The following is an 18331-nucleotide window of genomic DNA, read 5'->3' on the forward strand; positions in this document are numbered from 1 at the left end:
TCACTTATAAACCTGTTTAAAAGAGTTATATTCTCTCCACTGTGGGGTAGATAATGATTCGATCTTCAGTTTTATGACACCAATGTCAGACCAACAGCAAGAAGAAATAATAACGTAGATGTTAATTCCGTGCAGGAAAGGCTGACCATGAGAAGCAAAAAGGACCAGCAGAAGGAGACAGCCTCAGTACACAGAGCTGTTAAAGGTCACTACTGAAGTTTTTAATAATAAAATTCATTTTACTCATGGACTTTCATTTTGTCTAAGCTATATAGCTAATGAGCGTCAGGTCCATCTTTAAGAAACTAGGGGACTATCACCTAATAGAAACCCACTTGTATGAAGAAAAGGCATAGATTGTTTTGCCATGTGCTTTGTTTCAGAGGAAGAACAAAAAAGAGGTAGCATCCTGAAAATGGTTGTGTCAATATATTACAACAAAATATCTAGTAACACAGAAGACTTCTCCTGTCATTATAATAGGAATAAGAAAACCGAAACAGAACTCCCTCCTTCCCACAGTCTTTGAAAAACAGTCTTTCCAAGTAAATTAAAATGGACAACTGCCATAACATTAATCTAAAACTTTAGACTTCTTACAGCAATGAACTTGATTTCAAGCATATCAAATATTTTGGATAATTTGGAGCAAAGACATGCAACATAACTCTCCGTACAAATGACAAGCTTTAGTTTAAATGAGGCATTTTATTAGACTGAATCTAATAACTTAAAGCTAAAAGGTAACTTTGCAGTTCATGGTAGTAATTTGACAGTTTAAGACATTGTCTCGTTCTATAACTCTGCACTTACCCCTTGTTCATCCAGTTTCATCAGCTGTTCTGTGACTTTTGGAGTGTTGAAGGCCAGTCTTAGGCAATGGATATTCAGCTCAGGAACCACATACTCCAGGACTTCTTTCAGGGGAAGTCCCCGGGCTGTGCAGTGCTTTGCAGTTGAAGGGATAGCATCTTCCAGGACAGAGCCTCTTAATGTCATAAGCTAAACACACAAACCAGAAAGAGCTCATGTACTGAACTTTCCACTGAGAAATGGTTGATTAGCAATAGCAGTGGAGCAAAACATACTATTTTTCCAATTCTCAATAGAGACTGAGGACATTAAGTAACTTATGTTGCATGAAACACTGATTTGCAAAATGGCACTTGCTAATAGCTAACAGCAGCCAGTGTATTTCAAATGATTCAACAGATTTAAGTTTTACAGGAAACTAATACTTGGAAAAGATTAGTAGTAGTATTTCTAGCAGAGCACTTCAAAGTTCAAAAGTATGCTCCTTAGGTCTACCCACTGTCACATATAGAAGGGGAGTAAAGCCATTTTCCTCCTCCTTGCTTGCTTCTAGCTAATGGAACTCCTGTAAGTTTCTCAAGCTTTAACCAAAACAACCTTCACAGTTTCCTCTGTATTGGATGTTATGGAATAACTCGCTCACTGATACACTTGTGCTCTGTGTAATACAAACATGTGGCATAACTTTGTCAGGAGATTCCTGGATTATACACATGTAGAGGCGACAAATCTATTATCAATGCTGCAAAGCACACAAAACCATCCATACCACTTCGTTTTGCCTGCTCACTTCTCGTTTATTTTACCATCATTCCTGAACTGCTTACCTCGCTGGTTCTGAATATGATCCGGTAGTTGTACTGAGGTCCATTTTCTTTGATTTCCTCTGGTTTTTCTCTTCTTATACTCACAGCTACTGGACCCAGGTTCTCATCTGCCCCAAAATAGTTCCAGTGTTCTTGCATACAGAAAAAAAAATAGAACACACAAATAAAAGTCTGCTTTCCTTCCTACACTTCATCTATATTTTCATACTTAGTTGCTATACTGCAAATAAATTGCCAGTTTCACTGGAGTCAGTAAGAGCATGTCTTTGGTGGTACTAGGATTTTATTCTTCTGCTTCAGTTCTCTAATGAGCTCCTTTCATACAAGAATGCTGAAATTCAACTTTGCATCTCTGCTTAAACAGATCTAAAACAGGATTTACCTCTTACATTGGCTCTTACATCAAAACCTGTTTCATTCATGTTGAGCTAGATAAGTACAACCAATTATTCCCACTTTAAAAAAAAACAAACAACAACAAAAACAAGGAAACCAAATGCACCAAAGTAGGAAACTCACCAGTCTGGCAAACAATTGTACTTAGCAAAGGATGTAACTTATTTTTGTATAGAAGAAAAAAACCAAAACCAAAACCAAACAAACAAAAAAACCCCACACAAACAAAAAAACCAACCAACCAAGAAAACCACCACAACAACAACAAACAAACAAACAAACAAAAACCAAACAAAAAAACCCAAGTTACTGAATTGTAAAAGAGGAAAAACTGATGAAGCTGAAAAAGAAGGCAGACTCGTGCATAGTAAAAAACCTAAACAAATAACAACCAAAAATCCATAATATCATGGAAAAACTGAATTAAGCACAAGAAACAAAGTGTCTAGCATAAATATTTAACAGTGAAGTGTCAAACAACCCGAAGGGTAAATTTAAATTGCTAAGAGTTGAGTCTAAAACTAGCCTAGTAAGGAAGGTGGCAGAGAGGAGAAATTGCTCACTAGCTGAATTACTTGGAGATTATTTGAAAATATTTTTATATTTGTTTAGCTGTACACAAGTAAAGCCAAGCTTTATACGAAAGAATGTTATACAAGTGCAATTAAAAAAATTAAAGCTCAGCAATTTAAAGATGTTGGTGTTTAAGACTATCGAGCCTTGTGGATGTTAAGAACTATTCTGACTGACAAAAGAGACGCAGCAACATATAAACAAAGTTGCACGTATCTCAAGAGACAATAACTGAATTTAAATAAATACCTGAAAGTTTAAGAAAACTGTCAAGAAATAGAAGTCAAGCATTGTACAAGAAAAATAAGTCCTATGTCATCATTTTTCATATGATGCATGTCTGCACATATGAATTTATACATGCACAAAAATAGAAAGTTAGAGTTATGTGAAAATTCAACAACTCAAAGAAGAAACGCGAACTCCAGTGGAATGAAAAAAAGATGTAACTGCCCTGAAAGAAAACGTAACCATACTGGCCCAAACTACTATATACAGATTACTTCTTATTCTTAAAAACCCAGAACATCAAAACAAGAACTTTTAGAGCAGTTTAATAATATGAGCTATCCTGCTATAGAGTATAAAACATTATATTAACACTGTCAAGAACTCCATCTTTAAATATACTAAAAATAGATACGGAAATATGCTCCATCTGAAGTGAATGGCAGTTATTTTTCCAATGAATAACCAGTTGCGACCATAAAAATTTGAGTGTCTAATTTTTTTATTCTATTTCTCTTAAAAATTGTATTTACCATTCTTGCTATACTTTCCATCAACAGACTAAATGCTTTTCATGTAGGTGCTCTCTACTTGTGAGCTTACTTGTGCCCTAGAATGACATCATCTTCACACAGTTGTCCACCCCTTTAAACCTTTGGGGCTCTACTCTGTTCACCAGTATCTGGTATTTTATTACTCTTTCCTCAGTGTTTTCTATTTAATGTTTCAGAACTTGCAAGGCATAAAAAAACATGCTCACAGCATTATAAAGCCTGCTTTCCACCAAGTTCCTCTGAAAGTCATCAAAAGCCAATACTCTGCACAGAGGTAATTAAGATTCAAAATTCTTTCAATATCTTGTGGAATATCTTGTAAATACTGGTGTAAGTTTGGGATGACTGAATTAGTCATGAGTCGGGAAATGACGAATAAATTAGACCATCCACATAAGCCTAATTAAATCTTTATATTGTTCCACTGATATCAGCCCTGCAAATGTCACAGAGATCTTCTGTTGTTTAAAAAACCCAGACATCTTACTGCCAACCCTAGTTTTCCTTCTTCAGCCACTAAGTAACTTGCTTTTTTTCAGCATGTTTCTATCTCAAAGAGTTTATGGCAGAGATGGCCATACCCTGGTTCCCTGAAAATAAGACAGGGTCTTATACAATTTTTGCTGCAAAAGATGCTTACGTTTTACATGTGGACACTATTTAAATTGACTTTTTAATGAACTGTAACTAGGGCTTATTTTTGGAGTAGGGCTTATATTTCAAGCATCTTCAAAAATCCTGAAAAGTCATTCCAGGGCTTATTTTCAAGGTAGGTCTTATTTTTGGAGAAACACGGTAGTAGAAGAACAACATTCAATAGAGAACACGAGATCACTTTTCTATCAGGATATTACGCAGCTTCCAAAACCTGAGATGGTTTGGCCATCTCCACCCTAAACTGCTTAGTGACTTAAAAACATTGATGTACCTTTGCTTACAAAATAGAAAATTTTACAGAAAAAAAGATACATTAATATATACTAGAATGGTCAAAAATTACGTTAGTTTTCTGTACTGGCAGCTGTACAGATGATAAAATCTGTGTACCTTGTAACCAGTCTAGCCTGCAATTCAAATAGAAAGTTTTCTCAGGAGAAATTATTCTATATCTTGAAAACATACTTAGGAAGGCTAGCAAGAGGAATGCTTCCAGCTGCATGAAAATACATATACAATTTTGTATCATCTGATTAAGCTTTTTATCTAGCTATTTATTTGAAAAAATGCACACAAAGGAGTAGGGAATTTCACATTTCTCTGCTAACAGGAAACATCTTTTGTCCTCTTTCCCTGCCCTCTATGCCGGGCAGTTTCTTCCTCTCCTCAGTCCTCTCTTCTATTCACGTTGTCCCCTCCTTTGTTCACATTTACTACCGGGTCCTTCACTCTTTCATCTTTATTCTCTTTCTCATCCTCCACCCCCTGCTTCTGTATTCAATTAGCAAGCTACAGTACATATCCTTGTATGTGACTACTTTTTCCTATGGTACAGAGTTTCTTGCATCTCTGCCTGATTTTCCACTATGTCCTGAACTACCTTGCATCCAACCATTTTCTCTCTCCTGTAGCAGGAAAAGCAGTAGCAAAATTCAAGCTTAATATCTGATCTAAAGTAGTTAATTAGGAGTTATGTTGTAAAAAAAAGGGCTACTTGACAACTATAATTGAAGAACTTTATGCCAAACACGAGTAGCATGAAAGACAGCTTTTTCCTCCACCCCACACAGAACCTCACTGAAAGTAACACTTCTCAAGCTTGACGTTATTTCACTTAAACTCCTGTTGAATTTTATTTTTTTTTAATTTAAAGACATAACTAGCAACAGCCAAAAGTTAATTTATAAAATCATACCAAAAAGAAACAATTAATTGCTTGTACCTGGTCATTAAAACAGATTATACACACTTTTAAAAGTATTTGGGACAAATATTTGGGGACAGAATATGCAGCGATATAAACCATCAGGGTTTTTTTTACTGACTGCCAACAGCTAAAGGAAAGCTGACCAACAGCTCATTTGCCATAAAACCAGCCCAGAAATCTATTTACTTCTCAGTCAACTCTTTCATTCTGAGACAGTAACTCCAATTTACCGTAAACGGTAATGATGTTAGTGACCACCGCCTGATGATGACGGAAGCTAACGGGATGCTCTTGGTTCTTCCCACGAGAACTGTAATTCCCAGACACAACTCGGGGGGCAGAGAGCACAGACTGCTCCTCCAGAGTGATGTGCTCTCTCTTCTGAGCAGCACTTGGAAAAGCTGATGGAAACGAATATTTCCGTTCCAATGGTTTTATTACCAGTAATAAATAAGTCTCTCTTATCAAGCTATAGTTCAGCTAATAAGCATGCCTGTCCTTGAAAAATACTTTATTGCTAATAATTAACCTGTTACCTAAATAGACAAACATTTATAAGACTTCATCCAGAATACATACGCAAAGCTTTTAGTCATGTATGGGAAAGAAATTCAAGTCTCTAAGATAAGTTATAGTCAGACATTCAGAATTTTTAAGGTGAAAACAGAAAACATTATGATACAACTTAAGGCTGCAGTTTGCTTGTGTCTTGAATAATGTGCCCTGATGCCAACTGGAAAATGCTGAGAGAAGGGCAATAGAACGTGATTGAGGGGGGATAACATGGTTGAGGTTTATAAAATAACACGTAGCAAGGAAAGGTGAGAAAACCAGTTCTATTTCACCTAGCAGTCAGACTGTGTAATCTGATGGCCCTAGCTTTGATTCTGGAGTCAGCAGACACAGCCATTAAAAAATGGCTCTTTATGACCAATGGAGTCCCACTGCAGAACTCCCTGCTGCTGCAGGAGCACTGAGAGCTGCCAGTTTACCCAGGGCAGCAGACAACTGGGTTAATGCCTGGAAGACAAGTCCAAAGACTACTAAATACAAATGATACTATTGCCAGGTTAAGAGGTCCATTATCTACACATCTCCAGAGGCTGGGAAAGTACACCAGCAAGTATCGCTGTGTCTTTGTCCTATTTTTGCTCTTCCTTCAGTACCTGTCGCTGGCCCTTGCCAGATGATAGGACTAAAAGTTTTGGGTTGACCTGAGATGACTCTTCTCTTCTCTGGGAACTCTAATTTTATGTCCAGAAGCAAGGATTTCAAGGGTTTACTTCTCTCACTTCTCTCTCTGCTCCCTCCCCCGCTTTGCCCTCTTGTTTTTTTTTAAAAAGTGGGAGCATTGTGGTCATAGCACAAAATAAATTGTGGGGGAGAGAAACTTATGTATTTAAGTAAGAATCTCACTTTCTCACAAAAAGGACATATTTTCTTACATTGCAGTAAGGCCTGAACAACTTATTTCTTCTTTCTATCAAAAAAATTTTTACCAAAACTGAATTTCATCATCTGTCTTAACATTTATTTTCTTAGAAGATTAGTTGCAAGTCCTCATACTAATCACAGTCACTGGAGAATTGAAAAATGTTAGAATGCTACACAAGGAAAATGTCCAGAAAGCAACTCAAAACCAACTGACAGGTAGGTTGTTGAAATCTTCCCTCCCTTACATTTGGTGCCACTGTGTAGAAAAGAAAAAAACAAACAAGTCCAACTTGTTTTCCTTCCTCCTTCCTTCCTAGAAGCATCATGTTTAGATAAATATTTCAGTAATTACAGACGTTAAAAATTTTGCCCTGTACCAGCATACTTTGAAGCATTTTTATTGTTATAATGATCTCACTTGTGTAGTTTAGCCAGATTACAAGACTGCCCTTTGATACAACCAAGCAGCAAGAGCCGAAAGCACATACACTTTATGGCACACATGAGGAACCACAGCAATCCAGAACTGCAGCCAGTCTTGCTCTGCCCAGCTACCCACTACATCTATGACAACTGCAAACCCCTTCAATAAAGAGGCATCTTAAAAGAAGGGATACTATCACATTAAGAAACAGATTCCAGAAGAGATCCTGTTATCTTAACTCAAACAGGTCAGAAATTGTCTTTTCAAGTACTGAATTTAAGAGAAGGGAAAACGCCATACAAAGAAACAGGACTGCCATGTAAAATTGAAACAATGAACAACTTTGTTTAATAAATTTTCCCATGAATAGTTATCATTTTTGTTCAAAGCTTTATCTTATTTCAAGGCCAAATTTGTGCAACTTTCACAAATTTGTTCTTGTGCTAGATTCACCCCCTCTCATTTTAGCACTAGCATTTCCACGTATCTCAGTGCTTATAGATGTCTAGACTTAGACTTCTAATTGCAAGTCCCCCTACCAAATATACCTTTTGAAATACACCTTTAAATAGTCCCCTTGCAAATATATATTTTTCTATATAAGAGCAGCGTTAGTCTCCTTACAGTATAATATCATCATGTGAGGCAGCTGTGCATGAGCCTTCCACAGTGAACTGAGGGATGTAAGACTGCAGTTCCTATTACACTGCAATATTTATCAATAATTTATTAATTTATCAATAATATTATTAATATTAAATATTATTTATCAATAATTTTACTGCTGCTCTGTAAAGGGTCAAATAACATATTGATTTCACCTTAGTATTTCCTTTACAAAGGCTCATCCATTTGCATTCAACAAACTCATCCAAGACTCATTCGTGTCACACGCGAATTTTTTACACTAACTAGATAAAGATATTTTAATTAATTTGCACTGTTTGTAATACTCCAGATCACTGATACATCCCCTGTACACTGCTAAAATTTGAGATGCATCTATTATTCAAGTTAACAATATCTGCAAAGAATGAGCTCTTACTTCCATATAATTAAAGATTTCAGTCAAGTCAGCATCTCACCAAATTACCTTGGAGAAACTAAAATGGACTATATCAATGCAATGGCTTTCCTTTTTTTTTTTTCCTAAGACACAAAAGATTAACAGTGTCAGGGTTCTTTGTGACAAGACCTACTTTTCATAGATCATGCTGACTGGCATAATCAATAATTTTTAACTGGCAGTTCTTTGTTGATATAGTCCTAGTCCCAAATTATCTGCTTTGTTATGTTAAATTGGAATGAAACCAAACTAAAGGATTAAAATTCCCTGGGTCAACACTTTCTATTCTTTACAAGCTCTGGGATTACTTCGGTAGTTCTCCAATTTTGTGAAAGTTTCCTGGTTTTAAATCTTTAAAAAGTTATCGCTGCTGAACCAGAATTCTTCACTTCATACTTTTAAGACTACAAAACTACTCAAGGCCTGTTGACTTGACTAGCTGATCCCATTGGAACTGTCTTTCTGTCACTGCCTATTCCATCCATAACATCCAACCTCCTCATCAAACAAGGAAGTTTCTGCATCATTACTTGCTTCACATTATAAAAACATTCAGTTACAAACTACTTCCTTGATATTTTTTTCCTATTATGTTGCTTTTAAGTTTTATCACTATCCTGTCTCTTTGAGATTAACCTAAAGTTTGCCTGGGGAAAGACAATACATGGGGTGGTCAACAAAATCTATTTGGTACTTGTAGAACTGTGGGTTTTGGCATATCTGATGAGGCTTCTGAAGTACATCTCTTTTCAGACAGAAATCGCTAGTAGGAACAATGCCTTGGCTCCTTCACGAGCACAGTGAATTTAAAAATTCAGTTTTAGGGTTTAAGGAGAAAAAAAAAAAATCTAAAAAAAAAAAAATAAAATCACAGCTGCTTCTCTCCCTCCAAACTCACTCGATACACATACTGACACTTTCATATCTGGTTACCTCTGACCAATATCTTTAGGACCAAGTTACTTTAATTTTATCTAATTCATCTTTGTTACGACGGGAAAGAAATGGAGATATAATGGTGACTGGCACTGTAGTACCAGGAGGGTGTGGTTTCCCATAAGTATGAGCCAAATGAATAAACTGCTGTTGCCTGAGGGCTGGAATCCCCCTCACGCCTCCTCCCTCTTCTGCTGTTCATTCCCACTGCTTACCTGGCACTAAGTTTTGGCACTTCTCTGACTGCAAGGAAAGCTGGAGAGAAACAACCAAGCAATAAAAAGTAAATTTATTGTGATGGCAAAATTTCTGCTTGGTTAGTAAACTGAACTGGCTTATTAAGTTTTCAGAAGAAAACTGGTACAAGGAAGGAGGAAGAAAAAAGTCTTTCCCCTTTTAGTGCTGAAATGCTGTTAAATCAGGTCAGCTGTAACAAGAAACTGCACCTTCAGTTGCTGATTGCAAAACTCACCAGAGTGATACAGAATCAAATTGTTCCAGAAGGAAGCAGACAGGAAGGTAATCACAGCCAAAGGTCTCTAATCTCAGGCTTTCACCTCCAAAGGTACCTCATCCTACATTGCACATCTGGCTTACTGTGCTCAGGAAACCAACACTTTTCCTCACTCCCTTCTCTCCAAGGGATGTGGATCAGCATTCTCAGAACCCATGCAGCAAAGGACACCACTCAGACCTAGGATGGCTGCTGAAAGAGGAGACTATGGCAAGGGTGAGAGCCACCCAACCAAGGGACAACGCAGGGACAAAGAGACAATACACAGACATATTTCACAGCAAAGGAAAAATGGGAGATGAGATTATTAGCTGTAACACACAAGTTACAAGCTGAAATTGTTTTAAACTGACATTCCACTGATTTTAACCACGCATCCCTGTGGACAGAACTCTTTTAAACTTTAAAGGACTCTGGTCTGCTTTTTGATCCTTTTGGATCATTTTCAGAATCAGGAAGAACAAACAGCGAGATCTGCATCTCACAGTGCAGCATCATTTTGGTGAGGGCATATCTTGGTAATGTTTGGATTCTGCTTGCTCCTATATGTCAAAAAGCTTTGATCTGATTTTGTTTTTTTCCTGCATACCCCCAACGGAAATTTAGAGTCCTCGTGTGATAAGATAATTGTATTCTGTTTTTTCAGATACATTGTTGTCATTGCAACATACATGTGTGTGTGTGTATATAGTCATGTATATAAGACTATAGTTTTTTTTTCTGCTGACTCTGACAAATTAGAGTTTTCTTTCTGAAATGGTGACTATAATGAAAATATTAAGGAAGACAGATTTTTATCTTTATTTTATGTGATATTATTGACTTAAATATCCCCCTTATTTAAAAATGGATGCTTACAATATTTAAATGTTCAAAGATCAGTGCAAACGCCAACTTTCCAAGCTGCATATTCCATTAAATCCTTAGGTACATCAAGTCTTGACATGGAAGGAAACAAGTTCTCATATTTTAGGATTTTCCTTTCTTTTTATCTTTCAAATGCCAACCCCTGCTCACTCCCAAAGCTGTGTTTCAAGACATTTACACTTTGTAGCCATTAATAACTTACGTATATATCGGTACTAAAATCATCAACATTTTTTTACTCCAACACTGTGAAAAACTGTTAGAAATAGCATGTACTGATCGGTGAAATATAGGATGTTTAAGCACTGATAATTAAAAAAAAAAAATGTAATTCTTGCAAAAACCATTACACATCTGCTGAATTTTGTATGTTGATAAAACAAAAAATCATTAATAAAACACAAAGAGAAATAAAATTTACCTACCTTTCTGATAGAAGAATTTTCGATAATAATATGCACCAAGGTCTACGTGTTCAACGATGTATCTCTTCACTCTGTCTAGATGCAAAATCAGATTCTCCTTGGGGACTTCTAGAACTGCTACACCTGCATTCGTGCAATGAGAACTCAGAGTTGACTCAAAGGAGGCACTTTCACATCCACTGAAGGAACCTGAATTAGATTTGGAAAGGCTGATCTTCCTCTCCCCTTCTCCACCAATCTCATTACGAAAATAAGGACAACTCATCACAAGTTCATTGCTTTTATCATCCCCCTGGTCCATATTGAGACTTCCTTTTGAATTCAGGTCTTCAGTGCTACCCATTGGGGAATTGAAACTTGCAGAATGGGACAAGGGTCCAGAGACAAGTGATGCTACGGCAGCAGCAGATGCGCCTGTGGTCGTGTTCCTTCTTTTAATAACATTGTGCCTGTTGATTGCCGCTTCATTTAAATCAAATAAAATACTCTGTACATCATAATGAGCAAAACACTTTGGACAAGTCCAAGGCTTGACGCTATCTTCTGACCTGTTATCTTCAAGATCTGAAGACTTTCCAAGCTCCCCTTCACCTTTGGCATTGCGCAGCTTACGAAAAATGGACGAATCTCCTGTCTCTGATTTTGAGCGTCTCTTGAGTGGCTTCTCCCTTTCCTTGAAGAGTCTCAGGTTTTCCCTTTGAGTAATAGGTCCATCTATCACATCCAGAGAGAATCCTGAACCCTTGCTTCCACTGGCAATCAGGAGTTCACTGAGCTTAGAAGTGGCTGGGCTTCTCTGATCAGACTTTTCATCTTTATAGCCCTTCAATAAGTCAAAAAAACTTTCCCCTGAAGTTCCCTGCTTATCTATGGAAGATGTGCTGCCATACTCTCTGTGCAGAGATGGTCCAGATTTAAAAGTGGGTGAAATACATTCATCAAAACTATCCACATCAAGCTCACTTATGGTAATGTCGCTGTTGCTGCGCTGCCTTATTCTGCGAAGAGCTTTCCTTGGGGAACTGGGATAGCCATCAGGTGTGAGAAACCTGGAGTCTAGATTCTCAGATTGTCTGGTCTTGTTTTTAAGTGTGCTCTGGATGCTTTTCAACATGACAGAATCACTAGCATTCAGGTTAACAGAGCTTCCCTGACTCCCAGGACTGCTTTTAGAAGACATGCTGTCAAGGCAACTTGATGTATCAATATCTTGACTAGATCTGCTTGTTTCCTTGATGTTCTCCTTCCTTGGGGGCCAGTCAGCAATCCTTGCCCTGACTCCCATTTTAGGGACTCCAGGGGTAGAGGTAACGTGATGGGAACTTTCATTGCGAGGAGGTCCAACTGGTGCCATGACTGCAGACCCTAAGCTGCCATTCTGTGACCTGAAGCGCCTCATATAAAAGTCATCCGAGTGGACTTTTGACGTGCCATCTGCTCCGACTGACACCCCAGTGGCAACAGCCCGTTCGGTCTGGGACCGCTTCAAGCTGGTCATGATCTTTCAATATGTTTGACCTCAGTAAGTTCCAAGAGGAAACACAGTCATTTCTGCTTTTTAAATGCACAGTTCTCTTTTGGAGAATAGTCTCCAAAATATACAATGGTTGCATGACATCTTAATCATGGGCATTTAAGGACACAGCTAAATATAGGATGTCTAGAAAATTCAGATATTCAGTAGGTTTTGATAAGCAATAATATCCTTTAACTTTTGCATTTTAAGAAGTAGCCATGCTCTGATAAATTCAAATTGTTTCAACATCACTTGTGCTCCAGAACATCAGAGTTGTAATCCAATCGCTTACGCTTCTTTCAAGCCTGGAACAGAGAAAAAGGGAAATAGAAGCATTAGTCATTTCATACATAATTTTTTTTTTTGTAACTGAAACTATCAAATTAGTTATTACACAGAATTAGTATTTCTAACAAACATGCTTCTAAATCTCATTGATCATCTCAAAAATGCCATGTTATGTTACATAATATGGCGAAGAGTTTTGTAGATATTGCTGGTTTGCCTTCTGAGAAAATACTGTTACAGTTGGATTCCACATACTTTTTTCCTCCTTATTAACCGATTAGTATTTTTTTTTATTTGGGTTAGTGGACAGTTTTACAAAGCACGTGCAGAGAGCTAATCTCCTTAGCTGAAGGACACCTACAGCATACATTTCCTGTAGAAACTATAGAGGTGACAGATCAAGACTTTAAATTTTGTTTATAAATGCTTTAAAGAATTTAGCATTTTCAAGTCATACATCCTCAGTCGCAATTAGGCATTAACAATGCCTACTCAACTTTTCCATTAATGTAAATAACTATGATACACTAACAAACAAAAGGAAGGAAGCTAACAAAAACATGACAAAATTATAATAGAGAGAACAGCTGTCAATAACATTTATTCTGCGTTTTGCATAGCCTTATTTTCAGATTAACTGGATAGTCCAGAAAGCATATATTACCTCCGCTCAGATTTCACAACATATGAAAAGACTAAAGATAAACAGAAACACATACTTCTAAATAACTTCATATGAAATGTTCCATCTATTTCCCTGGCTAGCAAAATACTGTATGCCACAGCTCCTGTGTCATCTGTCTTTACAAAGGCATGGAAAATAAATGCTTTCCTGTACCTCATCAGTACCAAAGTGATTACAAAGTGTTTAGTATACTACCCTTTGAGGAGCTAAAAAAAATAATCCATCCTTGCTGGTAGAAGACAGAAGCATGAGATTGTCAAGATAAAATCTTGCATTGCTGTGTACATCCTTTAACACAAAGAAGTTAATGATTTCAAAGGTTAAACCAATTACACAAAATACGGCCTTTTAATATTTGCCAAATGTGTGCAGAGAGATGCTGCTGAAGCAGCATCGCGCTGACAATACAGCATTGTCTACGAGACAAGGCTTCCTGACACTTCCAGGGAAACCAGTACTTTATGCACACTCTGCTCAAAACTATGGAGTACTTTGCTCCACAGTAATTAAATACCAAGCCAGGACTCTTTCTGCCTCCAAAGGTAGCTTGTTTTAACTCCACATGCCATAGACAGCACCTCTTTGAAATAGCTGCTATTTATACAAAGCTGAACATATAAGAAATACTGAAAATGCATGCTGACTGCATCACACAAAACAAGAACAGTGCAAGTGTTATTGTATTTGCACAGACATTTACATAAGGACAGTTACCTTCCTTGTAATTCTGCAACAATGATACTGCTGAAACAGCTTTTTCCACCTGTATAATTAGAATAACTTTAGAAAGGCATTCTATCCATGCAGTTGTTGCAAAACTACTGAATATTCAGCTGTAACTTTTTATAAATTTCAAACACTGTCCAAGTCTATGAACTGGATCAAGCTGGTGAAACAACTTCACACACCCATCAGACCAACGAAGGAAAAAAAGCAAACACTGTGTGCCATCATATAACGTGATGTTCTGTCTGTGCTTTTCAACAGTGCCATAGCAAACACCCTTTACGTTATAAGCACTAAGAAAGAGAACACTGCATTGCTCTTTCTAAAGAGCTATACAGGCTTGCTTTTATAGGCAGAATGGAAGGAAAATGGAATGAAAACTGACAAGGATTTAGGGCAGCAGGAAGACAGGCTAAAAGGGGTAGTGGAGGAAGAGCCAAGCTGAGGGTGGGACACAAACCAGGCTGAAGTACCAGTGCCCACTACCACATGCTCCTCTTCAGAGCCTGCAAGGAAATCCAAGATTACCGTCCTTCGCGACTCCCCTTCCACTATCCGTATCTCTAAAAGCCAAGTACACGTCTCCCCCCGTCAAGTGCCAGTCCTTACAAAAATAGGTAACCTACTAGTGCAAGATTCTCATTAACTGAAGGGCAGAAGTTCACACAGTAGCCCTAAAAACTCCCAAGCTTGCTGTTAACCACATAAGCATCCAAACACTACCAGTTCCCCCAACCCTGCCCAATTTTTTTTCCTTTAAAAATTCCAAGGACAACAATCCTAATTAATCAATGAGACATATATATATATATAAAATCATATATAAAAAATGTAACTAAGTGGTCTGTGGAATTTATTCTTGACCTGTTGCACGTATGTTATACTCATTAGTTACATGACCACCCAGCACATTTTCCAGAGGAAATACTGTGTCTGTTCCTGACTCAGCATTGAGGATGCCTCACTCTGGGGACCAGCTGCTTCATGCTCTGCTGGTTTTTGCAGCTGTCCTACTTCATCTGCTGTAGCAGCTGGAAAACAGGCAATAAATGATTAAGGTAGCAGTTAATATCCTACACTGAAGACGTGAACTCCACTTCTTGCCTGTCCCTATCTTTATATGAGTTAAACCACTGAAGTCACAGTTTTTGGAGACTGTAACTACCTGTCTTTGGTTGTTTCCCTAGACCTTCCTGTCTCAGTGTCTAATTTGAGACTTAACAGCCTAAATTTTAAAGGTTTAATTTGCTCCAATCAAAATCAAGTGAAAACGTTACATTTGAAAACACTAAAAACTCCTGAAGCACGCCTGGGGTACACTGGTCATCAGATGTAATGGAAAAGGAACAATGATGGCAATCGTTAACATTTTTTCATATCCACTGCTTGCAAAACATGACTGCATCAAAGATGGTGAATCACACTTGATTTAAATGACCATCAGTAACCAATAAACAGATGGTATTATGAACTGGCAAACATGCAGAAAGTTAAAATTTAACACAAAATAAGTAATCTATTAAAATTAGTTACAACTGCAACATAGGCAGTATGGTACCTATTTCTAAAGACAAGAGTAGGAATTACAAAGAGTAGCCATGCTTATTTCATTGCTGTTTCAATATACAAAAAATGTAACTCAAGGTAGGAAAGCTGTAAATTGAAACCATATGCAAAACCTACAAAAAGAGGTACATAAAAATCTAGTATTGATTATCTCAATTAAAAACCAGTTAAGAGAACAAGCTTGGAAAACCAATGATCTGCTTATCAGATTGCATACATTAACTAGTAAACCAGCCCAAGATGCTGTTTAAAATGGGTCTCAAATCCTTAGGACAAAGTTTATTCATTGCTTTTTACCAGCAGCAAAGGACTTTGTGTCTATTTTCAACTGAACATGAGCTACGAACAAACACATATTCATTCTTTCCCGGTCTATTTATACCTCTTTCATTACTTTCCTTCCTACTCCAAAACTGGGGTTCCAGCTTGAAGGACAAAGGATCATTCTGATCAAACTTAAAACATCCTTGTAGACGAATCCCAAAATAGTTTTGCAGTCCTATGTCATTCTTAAAAGGCAGGTAAGTCAAGAGATCTTGATTTCTTATTCCTCATGACTGAAGTTAGCCACCAGGAAAATGAAAACCTATCAGTCAAGATTTCATTCAGGGGCCTCTGGATTCCAATCAGCTCTGGACAGTTCAAAGAAAAAAAGCACCAAATAAAATAATTTGAGTGTTTTTTCAGATGAATGGAAAAGAGGTGACCAAGCCTGAGACATCAATTCAGAGGCCTTCTATTACAACTTTTCCTAGATTTAATTTACAGGGGATCATGTTCTTTTTCCTTACAAAATAGTGATTTTACCTACAACCGAGTCTTACTTGAAGGGATTTAATAATTACTCTGTTATCTGCTGGGAACATGCTGAGACTTCAGATTGTAGGATCACAGATGCTGATTATCTTAATACTCTGATGTTGACAGAGATTGATTTGGGAGCACCAAATTATTTATGATTCATAATATTTCTGAAAAAAAGACTTCATATTTCACCATCAGCCCTCATTAAAAAGTGGCAATTCATAAATTAAAAATTTGGGAAGAAGGGAATGAGCTGTCAAAGTCTAGATAAGTCTCCACTCTGTGAAGCCTCCATAACCCTCCTTCCAACTCCCCAGTCAAAACAGTAAAATATAGCAGACGGCAGTAAATGCAACATATTACCAGGGATATTTCAAAATACCGACAGCTGTAGGGTAAGGAGCAATTAATAGCACTGATCGCTGTAACAGCATTTTACAGAAAGTTTTAAAGTTTTAAAAATCTAAATGAAGTCACCTCTATTCCACAGAATTTACTAAAATTTAGCCAACTTTGGAAACTCAGTGCAACAAACACAGTAATGACAGTGACCCTTGTCATTAACTTTCACTGGGAAAAGAACTGGCATTGCCATAAAACCTGAAAACTAGAAGCTCCTCTTAAACCAGAAAAACAAATGAGAACAATGAAAGATATTTCATGTACGGAAGCTTTTTATCTATTTCTGTCACAAATTCTTACCTGAATTAAAACAGATCAAATCCTGGGGGAGGGGAACATTCATTTATCAGACAATTAAGTTATTATATGAACAAAATAATGTCTAATTTCATAAAATGAATCCCTCAGAGGAGAAAAATTCAATTTAATCTTCAGAAAGACTTTATGTGGTTACCTATTATTAACTTTATACTTTTCTTCCCAGGATTACTTTCGTCATTATAATTGAAGTAAAGTCAAAAGGTTCATCTTTCAGAGGAAGCTTTTATCAACTAAACAGCTATTTGAAGAACAGTGTTTGGCATTTTAGTAGCTTATCAGTTTTATTTTTGTTACACTTCAAGGAATTGCTGGTTTTCTGTTAACCGAAGGTAACAATCATCAGGTCTCTCTAGGATGAAAGCCAGATTCCTTATAACTTTTCTTTCTCCTTCCCCCACCTCCCCAATTTCTGTGATCTACAAAATTTGCCACTGATCTATATGTCAGCAAGTCTGCATTTCTGCCCTTTTTTCTGAATGTTTTCTTGCTCCCTTCCCCTCGGAAGAGAACCTTTGCTCTGAGGAGACAGAGTACCATCTGTTGCCACATACACAACAATCACCTGCACTGATCTGCTGAGATTTAATAGAGCTTTATTCCAAACATCATTCTCTGCCGAAGTGCTGAGGTTGAGCCCACATGCAGTGGCTCTCGGCAGAATTCGCTAGCTCAGGTTTTGAGCCCCGCTGACCGTGGTTGTCAACCCTTGGCGGGCTCAGAGTGCACTGAACCTGCCGGCTCCTCAAGCAGAGAACCATGAAGTCACACTCAATAATCATACACGCTTGCAGTCAGCGGTAAAATGTTCATGACATAACAGGATAGTAAATGAAACATAATAAATGCTACCAAATTGAGATAAAGGAACCCAGGGGACTAGAATACCTTATCTGGGCATTTCAGCACGTTTTGCTCCATTGTGATCTCCCACTCATTAGTTTCCATGTAAACACTAGAATATCTCAAGCCAGAATTGTGTCCTGTGTTTTCACATTAATTTTGTAACCATTAGTCAGCACTCAAGTGTACAAGTAACTGTTGCTGAAGCAAACCCTTTAAAACTACTTTTAACTGAGACAGACAGGGAGACAGAGAAAAGGCC

General features: G+C 37.4%; 1 protein-coding gene across 13 annotated transcripts in view; it reads right to left on the reverse strand.

The window, feature by feature from the left end:
- SIPA1L1 (signal induced proliferation associated 1 like 1) overlaps positions 1-18331 on the reverse strand; it is a 217722-nt gene that overhangs the window by 66082 nt on the left and 133309 nt on the right. For 11 of the 13 annotated variants that reach the window (XM_065840101.2, XM_065840096.2, XM_071809272.1 and 8 more), the window contains 3 exons: positions 10922-12742; positions 1641-1771; positions 814-1002 (listed from right to left, as the gene is read on the reverse strand). In XM_065840101.2, coding sequence (XP_065696173.1) covers positions 814-1002; positions 1641-1771; positions 10922-12419 — 1818 coding nt within the window. In that variant the 5' untranslated portion in view covers positions 12420-12742. Of the gene's footprint in view, positions 1-813; positions 1003-1640; positions 1772-10921; positions 12743-14124; positions 14174-18331 lie in introns of all 13 variants that reach the window. The other 2 variants (XM_071809271.1, XM_071809273.1) reach the window with 1 other exon arrangement.

Source organism: Patagioenas fasciata, chromosome 5, assembly GCF_037038585.1.
Source record: "Patagioenas fasciata isolate bPatFas1 chromosome 5, bPatFas1.hap1, whole genome shotgun sequence".
In the NCBI taxonomy this organism is placed as follows: Eukaryota; Metazoa; Chordata; class Aves; order Columbiformes; family Columbidae; genus Patagioenas; species Patagioenas fasciata.